Raw genomic sequence first — 21,254 nt, 5'->3', positions numbered from 1 at the left:
TACTGGGTTGAGTCAGCAACCATGGTCCACTAGGGAAATCCATAGGTGACTCGCCCACCGTGTCGTGATGAACTGGGAACCATGGCTGTAGGCCGGTCGGGCACGTTCAATATCTCGGAGACAGATCCCATCTGTATTGCGAAGTGCCCGACGGATGAGGCAGAAGGGAGGAAGGCAAAGCAGAAATTCCCCCTTCCAGCGTATAGGCATCTATCGCTGCTGCCTCTAATCTGGTTCCTAAGTCACATACATGGGTTACTGGTGATTCCGTCTTGTGCAACCAAATTGATATCTGGCTTTCAAACTGCTTAATAAATTTAGCAGATATTTTGGGTTATGACATCTATTCAATGTAATCATAAATTGTACCCCGTGACATGGTGTCTCCTACTGTGTTCTAGCTTCCTAGGACATAGGCAGCTGATAGTTAAAATGTCTTTTGACACACCATTGACAGATTTGTTTGACCAATTTGTTGCACAATAATGATTATTATGCTCCCCATATGGTTGATATAAGCCACCACCATAGTATTATCAATCCGTAACCACATATGTACGTGCTGCATTTGAAATGCATATGCTTTTTAGCCCAATAGGCGATCACCAATCCCAAGAAGTTGATGCCCGGTATGTGTAGTAACGATGTTTGTGACTTGGTCCATCTGTTACCTGTGCTGGATATGGAGTTTAGTTGCTCCCCAGCCTAAAGTACTGGCATTGGTTTTTAAAAAATAACCAAGTTGGGATTGGTGATGATAATAGGGCTGAAAACTATGCCAAATATATGTCTGCCCACCACCTTAATTGTGATATAGCTTCAGTGGGTACATTCATGATTTGATTATAGTGACCCAAGTGTCTTGGCAAAGTAACAGTCATATGGACGGAATTGTTATTGAAGCCCAGATAATCCTTGGTAGTAACGCTTCAATTCTGGTTTATCTGGGCGTGGGATGAACCTCAGCTTTAGGGAGCTGTTTCGTAGCTAGAACTGCTCCACAGCTAATTCCTTTGTTTCCCCTAATATGAGGATATCATCCAATATGTGCCATGATTATGCTTGTTTTCTTAATATTTTCATGGCCATTTTTAATAGTTTAGGGCGGAGGTTTAGACCATATGAAATGCTATATGCTCCCATGGTTGCCCTAACCGGGATATCCATGATCCAGGTAAATATATTTAGGTATCTATAATGATCCTAGTGTATGGTATAAGATAGTTAGCATCTCCCATATCAATGCTCCCCATAGGTATCCTAGGGAGATCAGATGTCTGGCAGTGACAAAACTCCACCTCCATCTTAAAGTGGATATACTCAACAGATTTATTTAGTGATATTAGATCAATGATGATGCTACATTCATCATCTTTTATAGTTTTGGTGAATATATTCGATACAAATTCCAATCCGTTTAGTAATGTGCCTGTTTAGTTCAGCTTGCCTTCTCACTTCTCTTTTCTTAGAGGGAGAAACAGCCCTTTGGGCGCATTGCTGAACTGGCAGTAAAATGCCCAATTTGAATTCGTTTTTATCCTCTAATGCTGTTGAGTATATTTTGGTTATTTGTGACAGCATCCCATGCTTAGCCCACTCCCCATGCAGTTTAGTAGAACACCCTTGTTTTAGTGTAAACTGGGAGGAACCAGACTACCTACCTCCATGCTTGTTGTTTTTCATGAAGGCGTAGTTTGCTGGTATGCTGGTGCTGTCGGTGGGGCGGCGCATCTTCCCACGGCTCCGCTCTGGGCCCCGTCTAAAAAGAACTATGGGGATCTGCAGCGGTCACCAGGCTTTCACCAGTCCTTGTTTGATATTGCTGGTGGATGCCGAGGGGTGCTGCCAGCTGGGTGTTGGATGTGATGTCCTGCTCGTCCCATAGCCTGCTCCCTCTTCCCCGCAGCAGCGGTTTGCATAGCCCCATATATTCGGGGTTGCGGGCAGGTCTATATGCACCTTCGTTCAGTCGAGTATCCCAAATATGGGAACATCTTAGGCGTCAGCACCAAAGGCGAGCAAAGGTGGTAACATCTTGACCTTCTGTAGAATTCGCTGCTTGTCTGCGAGTCTACGAGACCCAGCTGCCTGCGGATTTGCCTCTGGAAAGGCCTGTTCCTGCAGGGCTTTTGTTGGGAAGATGGTCGCGTGGAGGAGCCATGTAGTGGCCCACGACACCCAGTGGCTCTTCCTGATCCTGCTCCCCTGGCATACTGCTGTTCTCGTCCGCCTGCCCAGCACTTAAGCCAGCCCAGCCCTGGCCTCCTTAGCCCTTAAAAAAGGAGCATAAAGGATGCGCTAAATGGGAGGAGGCAAAGCACTCCACTCCGCTGTTGCATCAATCCCTCGACAAGGGGGATGGCTAGTGCAATAGCACTGGGGTAAGAGTCAGCTCCCTTGGCATTCAGCCAGTGCCCCTTTACACCGGCGGCACAGGGAGCGGCTCGGTGTCGAGTGAGCGGGAGCATTGAAATAGCTCCACCGCTACCGGTGGCTGCCTCCCAGATAAGGACCCTCGTGTGGAGTTGGGCAGGCAGTCCTTCTCCTGGAGGTGAACTTCATGACCTCCTCTGGCTTGGGGAGACAGACATACTTATTTTGCCTTCTCCAACCTGTTCCAGCTTGGAGGAAGATGGCTCCTGTAGAACCTGTAAATTGGTAAGATTTCCCCTTACCTGCATGTAGAGGCTGCCTGCCGTTTTCCAGGCGGCGTTGTGGCGGTTCCCGGGCGGTGATTCTCCTGGTCAGGAGTCTGCAGGGCTGCCGGTCGGGTTTTTTAAAATTTCCCGCCGGTCCGCGGCTGTACGGAACAGCTGTTCAGCGGACCGGTATAGCGCAGCTCCTAGCAGCGGTCCGCAGCGTTAGCGGTCCGGGTGGCACCTTTGGTCCGCAGCGTTAGCGGGTCCGGGTGGCACCTTTTCCCCGTCACTGTCGGCCCCACGCTGGAGTCGAAACGGGGCCCGCTCACCATGCCTCACTTTGCTCCCCCTGGAGCAAAAACCACAAGGCCCGATTAAGGTAAGTACTTACCTCTCGTCCTTGGATGCGGGAGCGCCCGACTCCCGCTGGCTGCCGCGTTCTGCACGCTGTGCGATTATGCCGCATGCGCACTGGAGCTGGGGTCTTCACGGAATCACTCACGTGACTCCGAAGTAAAATTAATGTGCTCCTATTTTCAGAATAATGCACTCCAATTAATGCGTGGCAAACTTACACATCAGCTTTCAAAGTTATCTTCTAAATTCAGTTTTGCTTAACAGGAAAAATACTCGAATGATTGCCTGTACTTATTAGGTTATATATTTAAAAGTATCTGCCCTTCAGATATATTTTTGTAGTTATGGAGTAAAAAAAGGGTAATATTGTTTTATGCACTGTCTGTTAACATTGTGCATTTCAGGTAAAGCATCGTTCAGATGGAAAGGAGTTTTATAATGTTATACGATGTGATTTACCCTAATTTATTTAGATTGTAATCCATGCAGTGCCTGGCACGGTTGAGTTACACTCTGTTTTACATGCCCGTAACCCCCACGTAAAAGGCAAGGTGTGCGTATTATCTGATCTGATTGGATAGCGTACAAAACAAAGATTTACACAGTACACGACAATAATAAACCAAAAACAAAAATCTGCTAATGCTGGAAACACAAAACTAAAACAGAAAATGCTGGTAACACTTGGTGTATGGGGTAGATTCTGTGGAATGAAAAACATGTTTCATGTTCACGGTCCCATGGGTGTTTCCATTTTTTTGTGTGTTTCTACTACAGAAACTAGTCTGGGATCTTTCTGTCCAACTGGCCAGGCTGAAAGAGCAGCCCTTCTGGTGGCACAGCGCCCTTGGAGCTCACTGGGACCAGCAGGTCACAACAACATGCACAAGCCTCTGGAGGGGGAACATCCAAACCTTCTGTCTCAGAAGCAAGTCAATTCTCCAATCTGGCACGGCAGTCTGTAGTGTTATTAGGGCTGTGGTAGCTCCCATTCTCCATTGATATGGATCATGTGCAGGCAGTAGAGATGACTTTATCTTGGCATCATGCTGAGCACAGACAATGTGGGCCGAAGGGCTTGTTCCTATGCTGTACTGTTCGATGCTCTACATTCACTTCTTTCAGATGCACAGAGAGTGGTGAATCTGTGGAATTCTTTGCCACAGAAGGTAGTTGAGGCCAGTTCATTGGCTATATTTAAGAGGGAGTTAGATGTGGCCCTTGTGGCTAAAGGGATCAGGGGGTATGGAGAGAAGGCAGGGATGGGATACTGAGTTGGATGATCAGCCATGATCATATCGAATGGTGGTGCAGGCTCGAAGGGCCGAATGGCCTATTATTTTCTATGTTTCTATGCATTATGCACCCTATATAAACACGTTTTCTGTCCATGGCTCTGTGCTTTAGAATCCTGCCTGAGACTGTGCTAATTGGAGCACTAATGGGAATGTTTAAGTACTTTGTATATTGCAATGTAATTTGTAAAACTGTTGGCCACGTTGCCAATGGCACACCTACCATAAACAGATATAGCACCAAGAATGACCCAGGCCGACCATTCAGGAAGGTACTTAATGAAGACCAGGGCCATCAGTGCACTGATCATGATGAGATAGGCCTGTTGCAGCTGCAGGGGACCCTTCCAGTGGATGCAAACCATTCCAACAGCTCCAAAGTTCCAGATGATTAGGATCAGGGTGGGGTAGTCCATGGCCACATTGTATGTCTTAAACACCTCGCTAGATAGAAAACACATCAAACCATTAACCCAGAAAAATATACCAAGAGGTGACAGCTGCTCTGAAACAGGCAAAGCACACATGTACCTACCCCAAGTATATGTAGCTGAAGAGGAACAGTAACAGCAGTGAGGAGAGAATCAACCATCCATGAATAAACTGGAAGACACAAACATTCTGGTTAGAGAGCAGTTCGAGAATAGGTTTTATCTGCTGTTGGAGATCAAAGGAAAATGTCACTTTTTTTCCAACCAGTAGAGTGACATAATACCAACCATATCATGGTCTGACTGATTTTAGCATACAATTTTATAGACCACAAATAGCCGTGAAAAACCTGCCTTTCTCATACCTCGTGCGTTAGACCAAATATAGTCTGGGCACTCTTGTAATGCAGGAGAGGAGTCAGCCAGTTCTTGCAAACACAAACTCCTGATAATGACTAGACAATGTTTTCTGATGTTGCTTAAAGAATAAAGGAGGCCAGCCAGATCAGTGGGGAAAGCCTGCTGCTCATTGAATTTGTGTAATGGGATGTACTCTGTCAAAAGAAGACTTTGCCTGCATTAAATATCTCTTCTGGAAGATGGCAACTATGACAAACCATATCTCGAGCATAGCTCCCTCTCCTTCAGATTCCATTTATTGTGATATACACCAGTGTGCAATGAAATTTCCTGCTCACTGTGGGTTATTACCAATCTTTCCAAGCTCATCATTATGGCCAAATGCACTCAAGGGCGGCATGGTGGCACAACAGTAGAGTTGCTGCCTTACAGCGCAGGAAACCCGGGTTCGATCCTTCTGTCTGTATGGAGTTTTGTACGTTCTCCTCGTAACCGCGTGGCTTTTTCTCGGGTACTCCAGTTTCCTCACCCACTCCAAAGACGTACAGGTGTGTAGGTTGGAAGTACAGATGTTGGTTTAAACTGAAGATAGGCACACAAAAGCTGGAGTAACTTGTCTGAAGAAGGGTCTCGACTCAAAACGTCACCTTTTCCTTTTCTCCAGAAATGCTGTCTGTCCCGCTGAGTTACTCCAGCTTTGTATCTACTTTCAGGTTTGTAGGTTATTTGGCTTCGGTAAAAGATGATCAATCCACAATTGAAAATTTTAATAATGTATGATTGATGTACATGGAAAGTTTTTTACTATAACATGTAACTATACTTTACCATAACATGTTTGCTTGCAATTAAAAAAAAATTTAAAAAGATGATCAAATGTCCCCAGTGCTGGTGTACGGGATGAGGCCAAAGGGCCTGTTTCCTCGCAGTATAATGAAATAAGAAGCCTGACACAATGCAGGACCTAGCAACCTGCCTGATGGGCACCCCATCTTGAACTACTCCTTACACCAGGGGTGGGGAACCTGAGGCCTTAAGGCCGCATGCGGCCTTCTAGGCCATTAAGTGCGGCCTTTTGAATTAATCCAAATTTTGTAGAACAAATCCTTTTATTTTTATTAATATGGTTTTGTTCGTCTTTTATTATTTTATTTTAATCTTAAAATGAACGTATTTAAATTACCAAAGAGTAAAAGAAGATTCAACAAAATAACCCTCCCCGACTGACGGCCACATTAATAATACATTAGTAAGTCTATGGGGGCTATTTTAACATAATAATGTACATTGTGAAGTACATCTAATTGAAGTCTCTTGGATGCGGCCTTATTAGATTACTGCTAACTTAATGCGGCATTCCAACTTGAAAAGGTTCCCCACCCCTGCCCTCCACCATCGACACAAGTAGCAGCAGTTTCTACTACCCACAAGATTCACTGCAGCAATCTCAATGGGGTTAGGTTAGGTAAGGGGGAGAGGTACAGCGAGACCTGGGCATCCTTGTACACCGGTCACTGAACGTGGCGTGCAGGTACAGCAGGCAGTGAAGAAAGCTAATGGAATGTTTGCCTTCATAACAAGAGGATTTCAGTATAGGAGTAGAGAGGTTCTTCTGCAGTTGTATAGGGCTCTGGTGAGACCACATCTGGAGTTTTGGTCTCCTAATTTGAGGAAGAACATCTTTGTGATTGAGGCAGTGCAGTGTAGGTTCACGAGATTGATCCCTGGGATGGCGGGACTGTCATATGAGGAAAGATTGAAAAGACTAGGCTTGTATTCACTGGAGTTTAGAAGGATAAGGGGGGATCTTATAGAAACATATAAAATTATAAAAGGACTGGACAAGCTAGATGCATGAAAAATGTTCCCAATGTTGGGCGAGTCCAGAACCAGGGGCCACAGTCTTAGAATAAAGGGGAGGTAATTTAAGACTGAGGTGAGAAAAAACGTTTTCTCCCAGAAAGTTGTGAATTTATGGAATTCCCTGCCACAGAGGGCCACAGAGGGCAGTGGAGGCCAAATCTCTGGATGGATTTAGGAGAGAGTTAGATAGAGCTTTAGGGGCTAGTGGAGTCAAGGAATATCGGGAGAAGGCAGGCACGGGTTATTGATAGGGGACGATCAGCCATGATCACAATGAATGGCTCGAAGGGCCGAATGGCCACCTCCTGCACCCATTTTCTATGTAATCACCAAAACTAGTTAGACTGCACCTTCCAAACCCAGAATCTGCCTCAGCGAGAAGGTCAAGCAGCAAAAGCATGGGAACACCACTGACTGGTAGTTGCTCTCCAAGCCCCACTCCATCCATGTGTTGCCGCATCTTCACTGTTGCTGGGTCAAAAACCTGGAACTCTCTCCCTAATAGCATGGTGGGTATATTGCATCTCAAAGATTGCAGCAGTTCAGGCGGCAGCTCACCAGCAAGGGCAACTACAGATGGGTAATTAGATGCTGCCTCAGCTTGAGGCGGCCACATCTATTGAATGAATAATAAACGTGGGTCTCCAGTACTTATCCCACAGTATTGTAGCCCTAATCCTAATTCTTGCTGCTAATTAGTGAATTTCTACCTTTTTAAAAAGACATTTGGACAGATAGATGGATAGGAAGAGTTTAGAGGGCTTGGGGCCAAATGCAGACAAATGGCACTAGCCCAGAATGCCAGCATGGTCAGCATAGACAAGGTGGACCAAAGGGCCCGTTTTTTTGTGGTTTTCTGTAATGCCCCTGTCCCACTTAGGAAACCTGAACGGAAACCTCTGGAGACTTTGCGCCCCACCCACGGTTTCCGTGTGGTTCCCGGAGGTTTTTGTCAGTCTCCCTACCTGCTTCCACTGCCTGCAACCTCCGGCAACCACCTGCAACCTCCGGGAACAGCACGGCAACCTTGGGTGGGGGGCAAAGTCTCCAGAGGTTTCCGTTCAGGTTTCCTAAGTGGGACAGGGGCATAACTCTCTGTGGGCTGGTTTGACTTTCCCTATAACTTGCTTATCTGCAATGCCTGGCTTTTTAATTGGAAGCTAAAGAGGTGAAGCCTTCAGAACCTATTTGAATTAATTATATAATACGAGTTCAAAAAGTCTTACCTTGTAACATCGATACTTGTAAAGAAAGACAAGAATTATTGTCATTACGACAATAACGCTGATCATGATCAGAGTATTAAGGATGGAGTTGAGAATGCGCTGTCCAACTGAATCAGTGTCTTCTGTGAACGGGGTGTAGATTCTGTGCCAATAGAAGTTAAAGGACTTTAATTATAATTAGTCCTGGGTATATCTGAATATCAACAGCTACAATTTCAACCTTGCACTCACAATATATTAAAAACATCCACTGACTCTTCATAGGTACAATATCTACAGACATATTCCCCCCAAATCTTTCTCCCACCAATGACAATCAGTCAACTACAATTCCAGCATGAAACATGTCCTCCAGAGATGCTTCCTGACCCGATCATTTAGTCCAGCACTTTGTGTTTTGCTCAAGATTCCAGCATCTGCAATTCCTTGTTTCTCCAAAAGAGATGGTATGACAGGCGACCAACAAGTTTTAAAGAGCACCGTAAAGGGGAGCAAGGTACAGAACAGGAGTGGTTGTGGACAGCAGTTCATAAGTTTTCAGCTTCCACATAGGAGATGAAATGAAGAACTGATCTCCGGATTCAGAGTCAGTTTATGATGATGAAGGCTCTACACCGAGGCATGTTGTTATGTAATTGAAGATTACAACCAGCAAACAAACGGTGGGATAACTTCTGACCCGAGCATTAGACTCAAATCGTATCAATGCCAAGTCAGAGGTTTGTGGGTTCCCATCGAATGTTGTAGGCTGGAGCATAAAAATCCAGTTGGATCCTCCCAGTGTTATGCCCGGGCATCGCTGCCCTCTCAAAGGGTCCAACCCTCCCATGAGATGTTAAACCGCTCACCCCGGGCCTACACACTATGTCACCAAAAACAGCACTGTGAGAAGGTTTGTGTGGAGCTGAAACAATGGGAGCAGCTGGCAGTTTCCGGAGGAACTGAGGGCATCAGGCAGCATCTGTGGACGATAATGGAGGTGACCTTTCAGTTCGGGACCCTTCATTTAGACTGAAAGAGTGGAGTAGAGATAACCATATAACAATTACAGCACGGAAACAGGCCATCTCGACCCTTCTAGTCCGTGCCGAACACGTATTCCCATATAACTGCGCTCAGACCATAACCCTCCATTCCTTTCTCGTCCATATAACTATCCAATTTATTTTTAAATGATAAAAACGAACCTGCCTCCACCACCTTCACTGGAAGCTCATTCCACACAGCCACCACTCTCCGAGTAAAGAAGTTCCCCCTCATGTTACCCCTAAACTTCTGTCCCTTAATTCTCAAGTCATGTCCCCTTGTTTGCATCTTCCCTCCTCTCAGTGGGAAAAGCTTATCCACGTCAACTCTGTCTATCCCTCTCATCATTTTAAAGACCTCTATCAAGTCCCCCCTTAACCTTCTGCGCTCCAAAGAATAAAGCCCTAACTTGTTCAACCTATCTCTGTAACTTAGTTGCTGAAACCCAGGCAACATTCTAGTAAATCTCCTCTGTACTCTCTCTATTTTGTTGACATCTATCCTATAATTAGGCGAAGATAGCAGACAGAAAGAGGCGAAGGGAAGAGCTAGCAGGGGAAGAGGGGATTGATTGGTAGATGGAGTCAGGGTGGGGTGGAGGGTGGAAGAAGTGAGCTGCTGGGAGGGGGTGTGGACATGAAGGGCTGCAGATGATGGAATCCAACAAGAAATGAAGAGTGGAACCAAATAAGAGTGATAGTGCAGAGGTGGAAACAGTAGGGGGAGGGGATGGGGACCAGTTACAAGGAGTGTGTGATGATGGGCAGATGGGGTGGGGGGAGGGGAAGGAGGAACAAAACTTTGAGGATGGGTATGAAATTAAGTAACAGGGGCCATGGGGCTTGGGAAAAAAAAACTGAGTAACAGAGAGCAAGGAGTTGGGACTGAACGGGGCGTGCAAGAGAAACGGGGTAGATCAGAAGGAGAAATAGAAAGGGACATGGGGGAGGAGGGTCACCTGAAATTGTATCATTCAATGTTCACACTGTTAGGTTGTTGACTACCCATGCAGATTATGGGGTGGTGGCATTGCGTTTGGTATCACACTGGCAGAGGCCGAACTGTTCGGTCTGGGAGTGTGGAGGGGAATTAAAATGGCTAATAAATTGGCTCCATGGAAGGAAGCAGAGTGTGGTGGTGGAAGGTTGCTTCTCAGAATGGAGGCCTGTGCCTCAGGTTTTGGTGCTGGGCCTGTTACTGTTTGTCATCTACATCAATGATTTGGATGAGAACATATAGGGCAAGTTTGCTGATGATACAAAAATGGGTGGTTTTGCTGATAGTGAAGATGGTTGTGAAAGAATGCAGCAGAATTTGGATCGTTTGGCCAGGTGGGGAGAAGACAAAGGTTGGTGGATGTATGGGACAAGCTGTTAAATGAGGTTGTTGAGGCTGAAACTATCCCAACTTTTAACAAAGAGTTAGACAGGTACATGGATTGGACAGGTTTGGCGGGATATGGACCAAGCGCAGGCTGGTGGGACTAGTGTAGCTGGGACATGTTGGCCGGTGTGGATAAGTTGGGCCAAAGGGCCTGTTTCCACACTGTATCACTCTATGACTGTAAGTGGAAGATCCAGCTGGGCATTGTGGGCAGAGCAAAAGATCCAGATGGACACTGTGAACAGAACAGGGGCAGCACATTTACGCAGCAGTAGAGTTGCTGCGTTATAGCATCAGAGATCCGGTACTGATCCTGACTACGGGTGCTGTCTATACACAGTTTGTACGTTCTCTCCGTGACCTGTGTGGGTTTTCTCCGGATGCTCCGGTTTCCTCCCACATTCAAAAGACGTACAGGTTTGTAGGTTAATTGGCTTCGGTAAAATTGTAAATTGTCCCTAGCATGTAGGACAGTGTTAGTGTAAGGAAATTGCTGGTCGGCGTGGACTGGGTGGGCCGAAGGGCCTGTTTCCGCGTTGTACCTCTAAACTAAATTAAACTAAGCTGGAGATCCAAATGGCGCTTCAGACTTGTGGAAACATAGAAACATAGAAAATAGGTGCCGGAGTAGGCCATTCGGCCCTTCGAGCCATCACCGCCATTCAATATGATCATGGCTGATCACCCAACTCAGTATCCCATCCCTGCCTTCTCTCCATACCCCCTGATCCCTTTAGCCACAAGGGCCACATCTAACTACAAACACATCTAATGCATTTCATTGTCTCTGTACAGTACACTGAAAATGACAATTAAAATTGAATCTGAATCGGATAACTTCCTCTTAAATATAGCCAATGAACTAGCCTCAACTTCCTTCTGTGGCAAAGAATTCCACAGATTCACCACTCTCCGTGTAAAAAATGTTTTTCTAATCTCAGTCCTAAAAGATTTCCCCCTTATCCTTAAACTGTGACCCCTTGTTCTGGACTTCCTCAACATCGGGAACAATCTTCCTGCATCTAGCCTGTCCAACCCCTTAAGAATTTTGTAACTTTCTACAAGAAAGGCAGCCACGTGGGTAAGGATTGACGGAGAGATCCTTGGACAGCCAGGTTGCATGAGGGTGCCATGCTGGACACTTACAGCTGCCCATCCTTCCTGGTGTAGAAGCTGACCGACTTGATCGTCACCACCACCACCGCCATGCACAGGGTGACCGGCACAAACAGCATGATGACGTGCTTCGCTCCATACTTCAGGATCAGCTCCTCCTCCTCTTCCTCCTCACCCTCTCCGCCAGCGTCCCTGCTCGTGGGGTCACCCCCTGGACCTTCGCTCCCCTCCGCCGGGTTGGCGGGGCGACTGGAACCCGATCGTCGCTGCACGGATCAGAGAACACAAGGTCACGTTAACTGCGCCGAGACCTCCCCCCTCCTCCCCCCCAAGGAGTAAGTGCGCGTGGAACGAGAGCATGTGAAGGCAGGGCTCGAGGAAGCTCTCCTGGAGCACGGACACTGGGGAGAACCACGTGGTTCTGCAATAAAAGTGGGAAATCTCAGCAGGTCAGGCAGCAGCTGTGATGGGAGAAACCGGTCACTGATTAGAGGTCTAGAGGTCAGAAGAAAGGTTGTAGCTCGACTGATTCTCTCTCCACATATGTTGCCTGACCGACTGAGCATTTGCAGCATCTACAGCATTTGGGAATTGGCTTATTACTGTCAGATGTACCGATGTAAGTGAAAAGGTATATTTTGAGTGCTATCCAGATAAAAACATTGCGTATGAATACAATCAAGCAATGCAGAATATAGTGTCCCAGGTAAAGTGCAGGTAAAAGAAAAAAGTGCAAGGGCCGCAACAAGGTAGATTGGAGGGATCGGCATTTAACCTTTGGCCTGCTCATGTTCTATAGACATCATGTTATGTGTGCAAATCAAAGCTGTGTAATTCAAGATACACAACGTGGTACCAATGAAATGCCACATAGCACCATATTACTTTAACTCTGTGTTAACTTTACCGAAGGGACTGGCCCGTTATCAGAGCGCAACGTGCACCGAGATTAGCCGCAGCCCCACAGCCGGCATTGCAGTTCCTACCCGGTTAGTCTGTGCGTCGCTGTGGCCAGGCGTCCCATCCATGTCCTGGTAGGACAAGGTGGTGGAGGTGTCGGCCGATATCAGTGCCGTCCTCTCGCTGTACAGTTCGTCTTCACCGTCGGACGAAATCATGAAGGGGCTTTCTGGGGGGCAACAGCAAGTAATCTCACCGACACTGGGCAAGTCTGAAAAAACACACACACATTTATTATTTAAAAAGCTCCGACAGTCGTCATCACCTCTCCCCTTCCATTCACTGACCCACCACTTATTATAGACTCCTACCTCTCTCTCTCTATATTTATTTCGTTCTCTCTCTTTCTTTCTATCTTTCTCTTCCTTTTTTTTTAACCTTTCTCTCCCTCACCTTCGCACGACTTCACTCCCTCCTCCGTCTCCCTCTCCCTCTGCATTGGAATGGTCAAACTCATCATGCAACGGTGAAAGTAACAGATGTCCTAAACTTTCTGAGGCGCAACTTTCATCATTGTTCAACTTCTGTCAAGGAGAAGCTATACTTCACCCTCGTTAGGCCTCATTTGGACTACGCAGTTGCAGCATGGGACCCATACACAAATAAAAACATTTCTTCCATCGAACGTGTCCAAAGACAGGCCGCTCGATTTGTTACTAACACCTATGAGAGAGAAGCGAGTGTCACCAAACTTCTGAATTCTCTGGGGTGGAACCCTCGCCAAGACAGACAGACATGAAGCTCACCGTTTGACCTGTTTTACAAAATGTTAAATGTTCAGCTCGACATAGATTACAAGACCTACACCAAACCCAAACCAATTAGGAGCAGACGAGGGCATTCGATCCAATTTGTGATCCCAGCTACAAAGACAGATGTGTACAGCAATTCGTTCTCCCCCCAAATAATCTCCACCCAACTATAGTCACCCAACCAGATGCAACTAAATTTAATGTAGCTCTTTCTTCCCAATAACCCTTTCTGGCTTAAGTCCTCCCTCCACCACCTCCAGTTTAAATTCCATTTGGAATATTTTGGAGAACCAAGAAACCAAGAACCAAGAACCAGGTATGTGATGGAATACACTCTGGTTGAGTGGAGCTTCAATAGTAAAGAAACTCAACACCATCCTGGAAAAAGCACACGGCTTCATTGACACCTCTTCTCCAAGCTTACCTCCTTCACCACCTGTACAGAATCTACAAAAGCACACTACATCATCTTGGCATGATTTCTTCAACAGCAACTCCCAAATGTGTGACGACTGACCTCTGCCTTGAAAATAACAAGGACATTTTCATAACATCCTAATGATAAGTGAAGGTAGACAAAAATTCTGGAGAAACTCAGCGGGTTAGGCAGCATCTATGGAGCGAAGGTATTAAAAGTTTCGGGTCGAGGCCCTTCTTCCTTATTGTGAGGGTGGGGGGGGGGGGGGGGGGGGGGGGGGGGGGCGACAGAAGACATAAGAGCATTTCCTGTGGTTGCAAGTTAAAGTGAGGGAGAGCTGAGAAGCTTGGGGGAGGGCCAAAAGAGAAAGCACGGACTACCTGAAATTAGAGAAGTCAATGAAAAATGAGGTGCTGCTCCTCCAATTTACGGTGGTCCTCACTCTGGCCATGGAGGAGGCTCAGGACAGAAAGATCGGATTCGGAATGGGTGGGGGAGTTGAAGTGCTGAGCCACTGGAAGATCAAGTAAGTTATTGCGAACTGTGTGGAGGTGTTGGGCGAAGCGATCGCCAAGCCTAAGCTAGATCTCACCGATGTAGAGCAGCTGACATCTAGAGCAGCGGATGCAATAGATGAGGTTGGAGGATGTGCAGGTGAACCTCTGCCGCACCTGGAAAGACTGCTTGTGACGGCTGGTAGGGTGGATGGTGAGGACAAGGGGGACTCTGCCCTTGTTACGAGTGGGGGGTAATGGGGAGTGAGCAGAGTTACGGGGTTTAGAAGAGACTCTGGTGAGAACCTCATCTATAGCAGGAGACCCCCATTCCCTGAAGAATGAGGACATTTCCGATGTCCTGGTGTGGAACACCTCATCCTGTGCGCAGATGCAGCGTAGACGGAGGAATTGGGAGTAGGGGATGGAGTCCTTACAGGAGGCAGGGTGGGAAGAAGTGTAGTCCAGATAGCCTTAGGAGTCAGTAGGTTTGTAGTAGATGTCGGTCAGTAGTCTATCACCTGCAATGGAGGTAGTGAGGTCTAGAAATGGTAGGGAAGGGAAATGGTCCAGGTGTATTTGAGTGCCGGATGAAAGTTAGTGGTGAAATGGATGAAGTCAGTGAGTTGTGTGCGGGTGCAGGAGGTAGCACCAATGCAGTCGTCGATGTAGCGGAGGTAGAGTTTGGGGATAGGGTCCTGGTACGCCTCGAACAAAGATTGTTCGACGTACCCTACAAAGAGGCACACATAGATAGGGCCCAAGCGCCTGCCCATAGCTACGCCTTGTATTTGGAGGAAATGGGAGGAGTCAAAGGAAAATTTTTTCACTATCTCCACAGTCGCCTCCAATTAATAAACCATTCTAACCTGGGCAGAAAATCCCACTTACTCCAGAACCGCTGCCTACTGCTGCATTGTGGGGAAAACCTTCAGCACATGGATTGCAACAGGTCAAAGGGTGGTTTGTAATAACACACAATCTCATAATGGCAAGCGGAGACTACCAACAAGTATTAGTCTTTTCAGAGACACACACATTCCAAGTGTGAATAAGAAAACAAATGAGCAGGAGGAGGCAGCTTTAAAAATACAGGTCAGCTAGTGTGGGATGGCAAGTGAACAGGATATGGTGCGGGTTTGGACACAGGAAGGGTTTGGAGGATCTCCAGTTTATTGAAAGGTTGAACAGACAGTCATGGAAAAAGGAAGGTATGGGTGGTTTCAGCAGAAATGGGCTGAGGCAGGAACAAACAGCTGGCGTTAGGAGGTGGATAGGAGTGGACGTTGTGATTGAATAGATAAAAGGGACCACGTCTTGTTAGAATCACAAAATCATACACTGGTTCGATTTGGAGAATCATTTGGCAGAGACAGGACCAATGATTCTCCAAATCGACGCATCCTACCATTGACAGATTTTGAAAAGGGTTATCCAATTAGTTCCACTCACTCACCCTTATAAACAGCACTGAAACATTTCAAGTATTCATCCTACTCCATTTAAAAAATACGTATTGTTGAATTTGTTTCCCCCACCTACTCAAACCGTGCGTTCCACATCCTAACAACTTCGGGTTGGTGATAGGGGGGAAGGGATTTCTACCGAAAGCAGCCTAAAGGTTGGCTTTTTCTCCAGCCCGATCCACCGAGTTACTCCAGCACTTTGTGTCCATTCAGTTCAAGGGTTCCCAACCTGGGGTAAATTCGCCTACCCAGAGGATAAATTTGTTAATTCTGGATTTGCACATATTTTTTTTCTCACTGAATGACTGTGTTTGGTTGTGGTATACCGGTATCTTTTCGTCATTAGATGTTCATAACATAAGTGAAATAGCATTGTTATGTAGCTATTAAAGTTGCCAGGGGTAAACGGGGCGAAAAAGGTTGGGAACCCCCTGATTTAGGTGATGGCAGTCCCAGCTGGGGTTGCTGTTTCTGCAGGCTTCACCGTGTGAGCTGCACCCTCATACAGAGCGGTCCACCCTGGCTGGCTGAGCGGCCCAATTACGACCAGCCACAAGACTTCCGTACATGACTGGGCGGGCGGCAAAGGGAAGGGGAAATGAAAGGCAAATCTTGAAATGTCCCTGCGATTTTTCTTCCGGGTTCTACAGAGCCCTAGAGATTAAATCATTCCCTAGTTAATGTTTAACCTCCTCTCAGACTCGCATGACCGCTGAACCCTGGAGAACCACATATTCAATGAAGCCTCGACATTCCTGGCTGACAGAGAGAGGTGTTCCCGGGAGAGCGGCTGCCCTCCGGACAGCACCCACCCCCCGTCTGAGATAGCACTCCCAGCCGGGATAGTACCCCAGTCTCCCGGGCCGGGATAGCACTCCCAGCCGGGATAGCACCCACTCCCGTCTCGGGATAGCACTCCCAGCCGGGACAGCACCCATTCTCATCTCCCCGGCCCAACAGCACACATCCCTGCCGGGTCTGCATCCACCCCTATCCGGACAGCACCCATTCCCGTCTCCCCATCCAGAGCTGCACCCACCCCGGTCGGGTCTGCACCCATTCCCGGTCTCCCCGTCCGTAGCTGTAGCTGTAGCTGTCGCCAATCCCGGCCGGACAGCATCGACCGAGCGTCTCAAACATCACCCTGAGCACAGAGGCCCAGATTGCATTCCATTCGCCTCCAGCCCAGTCCCCCCGCTCTCCCTTTTGTGCTCACCTGGAAAAAAATGTGGAAGGCCGAGCCGAAATTGGTGCTTTGATTATATCGTTCAAATATCCAGCAGGCAAAATAAAAACCCAAGGCAGCGGCGGTGCAGGAGGGGCAAGGACGGCAGCGATAATCAATCAGCTGCTTGGATCAAAACACTGCTGCGAGCACGGCTTTCCCACAATCCCCACATCTCATGAGAAGTGTCGTTCCCTGTGCGGATGTTTATCGCCGAGAGCTGCCTGCGACAGGGCAACCACTCCCTCGCTAGGAGCCGGCTGGAACTGTAGGCAGCAAAGATCACAGATAGAGCAGAGCCTTTGGTAGGCAGCGGCCAGAGGCACGGTGCAGCCCAGTAACACTGCACCCCCCCCCACCCCCCCCGCACTTATACGCCCCCCAACTCTGTCCGAAATATCCACATGTTTAGCCAAAGCAAAAACCCCTTAAGGCATTCAAGTCAACTAAAATCCTATAAAATCACGAGTTGCTTACTGATAGAAGGCGGAGGGTTGTTCAAGTGAGTTTATTGTCATGTGTCCCTGATAGGACAATGATATTCTTGCTTTGCTTCAGCACACAGAATATAGTAGGCATTTACTACAAAACAGATCAGTGTGTCCATACACTATAATATAAATATATACACACATGAATAAATAAAATTATAAAGTGCAAATAACAGATAATTGGTTGTGACCAGTGGGGGGGCTACCATCGACTCCACAGTCAAACAGTCACAACCTTCCTACCTACTTCCTACGACAGCTGAGGAAGCACAATCTGCCACAGGCAATGATGGTCCAATGCTATTCATTGATGCGGCTGGACGACAGACTGGACAGCACATCCGAGTTGCTGATGGAGACGGTAAAAGACGCAAAGCTGCACAACGCCTTCAGCGACCCTGCAGGCGGGTCCCAGCCGCGGTTCACCTGGTCGAGATCGGACGGTTCAGTCCGGTCCCGGATAGACTTCCTCTTCACGACGAAGGCCGTCATGGTCAAACACGCTGACCTCACGCCGGTGTTCTTCTCTGACCACTGCCTCCTTCAGGCTTCCTGTCACCTACAGGAGGACCGGAAGGCGGGCAGAGGGACGTGGAAGTTAAATGTGAAGCTGTTGACCCCAGAGAACATTGAGGAGCTAAAGAGGGACTATGCACGTTGGAGAACGGTGAGGCCCCTCTTTTACTCCTCGACACACTGGTGGGAAGCAACCAAGGAGAACATTAAGAAGTTTTTCCTATTTAAAGGGGTTCAGAGAGCAAGACAGTCAGAGGGAATTGTGTCAACTCCAGACAGATTTATAGCAACTGCTCCTTCTGCAATCGAGAGGGGTGGATGTGAGGGAGGAACTTAGAGGGGTGAAGGACCGGCAAGCTCGGCATTTTACCTCTGAACTCCAAGATCATCTTCCGATCCAGGGTCCGCCACATGGAGCAGAATGAGACGTGCTCACGTTTCTTCTTCCATAAGGTTCACAGGGGGAGGAGCTCTGTGATCAACAGCCTTATGGAGGAGGACAGCTCGGTACTGCATCCCAGCTAGGCTGCATCCCAGAGTACTTAAGGAAGTAGCCCCAGAAATAGTGGATGCATTAGTGATCATTTTTTTTAAACTCCTTAGATTTTCTGGAGTAGTTCCTGAGGATTGGAGGTAGCAAATGTAACCCCACTTTTTAAAAAGGGAGGGAGAGAGAAAACGGGGAATTACAGACCTGTTAGTCCAACATCGGTAGTGGGGAAACTGCTAGAGTCAGTTATTAAAGATGGGATAGCAGCACATTTGGAAAGTGGTGAAATCATTGGACAAAGTCAGCATGGATTTACGAAAGGTAAATCATGTCTGATGAATCTTATAGAATTTTTCGAGGATGTAACTAGTAGAGTGGACAAGGTAGAACCAGTGGATGTGTTATATCTGGACTTTCAGAAGGCTTTCAACAAGGTCCCACATAAGAGATTAGAATACAAACTTAAAGCACACGGTATTGGGGGTTCAGTATTGATGTGGATAGAGAACTGGCTGGCAAACAGGAAGCAAAGAGTAGGAGTAAACGGGTACTTTTCAGAATGGCAGGCAGTGACTAGTGGGGTACGCAAGACTCAGTGCTGGGACCCCAGCTATTTACAATATATATTAATGATTTGGACGAGGGAATTGAGTGCAACATCTCCATGTTTGCGGATGACACGAAGCTGGGGGGCAGCGTTAACTGTGAGGAGGATGCTAGGAGGCTGCAAGGTGACATGGATAGGCTGGGTGAGTGGGAAAATGTATGGCAGATGCAGTATAATGTGGATAAATGTGAGGTTATGCACTTTGGTGGCAAAAACAGGAAAGTTGACTATTATCTGAATGGTGGCCGATTAGGAAAAGGGGAGATGCAACGAGACCTGGGTGTCATGGTACACCAGTCATTGAAAGTAGGGATGCAGGTGCAGCAGGCAGTGAAGAAAGCGAATGGTATATTAGCATTCATAGCAAAAGGATTTGAGTATAGGAGCAGGGAGGTTCTACTGCAGTTGTACTGGGTCTTGGTGAGACCACACCTGGAGTATTGCGTACAGTTTTGGTCTCCAAATCTGAGGGAAATACATTCTTGCCATAGAGTACAGAGAAGGTTCACCAGACTGATTCCTGGGATGTCAGGACTTTCATATGAAGAAAAACTGGATAGACTCGGCTTGTACTCGCTAGAATTTAGAAGATTGAGGGAGGATCATATCGAAACTTACAAAATTCTTAAGGCGTTGGACAGGCTAGATGCAGGAAGATTGTTTCCGATGTTGGGGAAGTCATTTAGGACCGAGATGAGAAAAACATTTTTCACACAGAGAGCCATGATCATATTGAATGGCAGTGCAGGCTCGAAGGGCCTACTCCTGCACCTATTTTCAATGTTTCTATGGTAACATCCTTGCAGGCGGACATGCTGAGGATCTGCAAATCCTTTTACACGGATTATATGACAAAAAGGCCGCAGACAGCACCGCCTCCCAGAACTTCCTGTCCTCTATCACGGAGGTCTTGGAGAACAGCAAGCGGGAGAGTCTGGACCAACAACTGGCCCTAGAGGAGCTGACTGGCTCCATCCATTCCTTCGACTCCAGTAAAACTCCCGGAAGCAATGGCTTACCAGCCGAGTTGTATTCGGCTCTGTGGGACTGGGTGGGCCCGGACCTGCTGGAAGTGTACAACGACATGCTTCTAGCAGGCAGCATGTCAGACTCCATGAGGAAGGGCAGCATCTCCCTAATCTACAAGCAGAAGGGGGAGATGAAGGATATAAAGAATTGGAGACCCATCACATTGTTGAATGTAGATTATAAGATCCTGTCTAAGGCCATCGCCAACCGGATCAAGTCTGATCTGGGACAAGTGATCCACCCGGACCAAACCTGTGCTGTACCTGGCAGGAGAATCTCAGACAGCCTAGCGCTGCTGAGAGATACCATCGCCTACGTGCAGGACAGGTGGGTGGATGCTTGCCTAGTCAGCTTGGACCAGGAGAAGGCCTTCGACAGGATATCGCACACGTACATGAGGGACGTGCTCTCCAAAATGGGCTTTGGGGAGGGAATCTGAAATTGGATCAAACTGCTCTACACCGATATCTGTAGTGCAGTCCAAATCAATGGGTGGGAATCAGATAGCTTCCCCATCAGGTCTGGACTCAGGCAGGGTTGCCCTCTCTCCCGCCTTGTTCGTCTGCTGTATTGAACCTTTTGCCGAGTCCATCAGGAAAGATGCGAACATAAGAGGAGTGACATTGCCAGGCAGTGGGGGCACTCAAGTCAAGACCTCCCTGTACATGGACGATGTTGCATCTCTGCTCTGATCCAGGTTCGGTCTGCAGATTGATCAACATGTGCGACCAGTTTCAGTCGGCCACAGGAGACCAGGGTGAACCGCAGGAAGGGCGAGGCCATGCTCTTTGGCAACTGGCCCGACCGATCTTCCGTCCCCTTCACCACACCGCACTGGACATACGGTGGCGCTGTCATGGCTGCTGCCGCCTTCAGTCCGGTATCTTTTTTTGTTTTTTGATATGTTTGAAGTGCGTTTTTTGGGGGTTTTTTTTGTCTTTGATGTGGGGGGGAGAAGGTACAGTTAGGGGGATACCATCCTTCAGTCGCTTCCTGGACAGGATGCGACTATTGTTCGAGTCGCGTCCTCGCTTCCCCCCCCACCCCTCCGCAGCCTACCTACTGGATTGGCACGGCCTTTCCTGCCGGGACCGCCCAGAGCTCCAGCAG

General features: G+C 47.6%; 1 protein-coding gene across 1 annotated transcript in view; it reads right to left on the bottom strand.

Annotated features, from left to right (window-relative positions):
* psen2 (presenilin 2) overlaps positions 1 to 17,186 on the bottom strand; it is a 30,512-nt gene extending 13,326 nt beyond the window's left edge. Inside the window, exons 1-6 of the mRNA XM_055635119.1 lie at positions 17,003 to 17,186; positions 12,683 to 12,867; positions 11,727 to 11,962; positions 8,172 to 8,313; positions 4,827 to 4,894; positions 4,515 to 4,735 (exon numbers count right to left, since the gene is read on the bottom strand). Of these exons, the coding sequence (XP_055491094.1) occupies positions 4,515 to 4,735; positions 4,827 to 4,894; positions 8,172 to 8,313; positions 11,727 to 11,962; positions 12,683 to 12,814 (799 nt within the window). The 5' untranslated portion in view covers positions 12,815 to 12,867; positions 17,003 to 17,186. The remainder of the gene's footprint in view (positions 1 to 4,514; positions 4,736 to 4,826; positions 4,895 to 8,171; positions 8,314 to 11,726; positions 11,963 to 12,682; positions 12,868 to 17,002) is intronic.
* Positions 17,187 to 21,254: the final 4,068 nt, after the last annotated feature.

Source organism: Leucoraja erinacea, chromosome 5, assembly GCF_028641065.1.
Source record: "Leucoraja erinacea ecotype New England chromosome 5, Leri_hhj_1, whole genome shotgun sequence".
NCBI lineage: Eukaryota > Metazoa > Chordata > Chondrichthyes > Rajiformes > Rajidae > Leucoraja > Leucoraja erinaceus.
The sequence above is the reverse complement of the archived record's forward strand: the minus strand, read 5'-3'. Positions and strand labels throughout refer to the sequence as shown.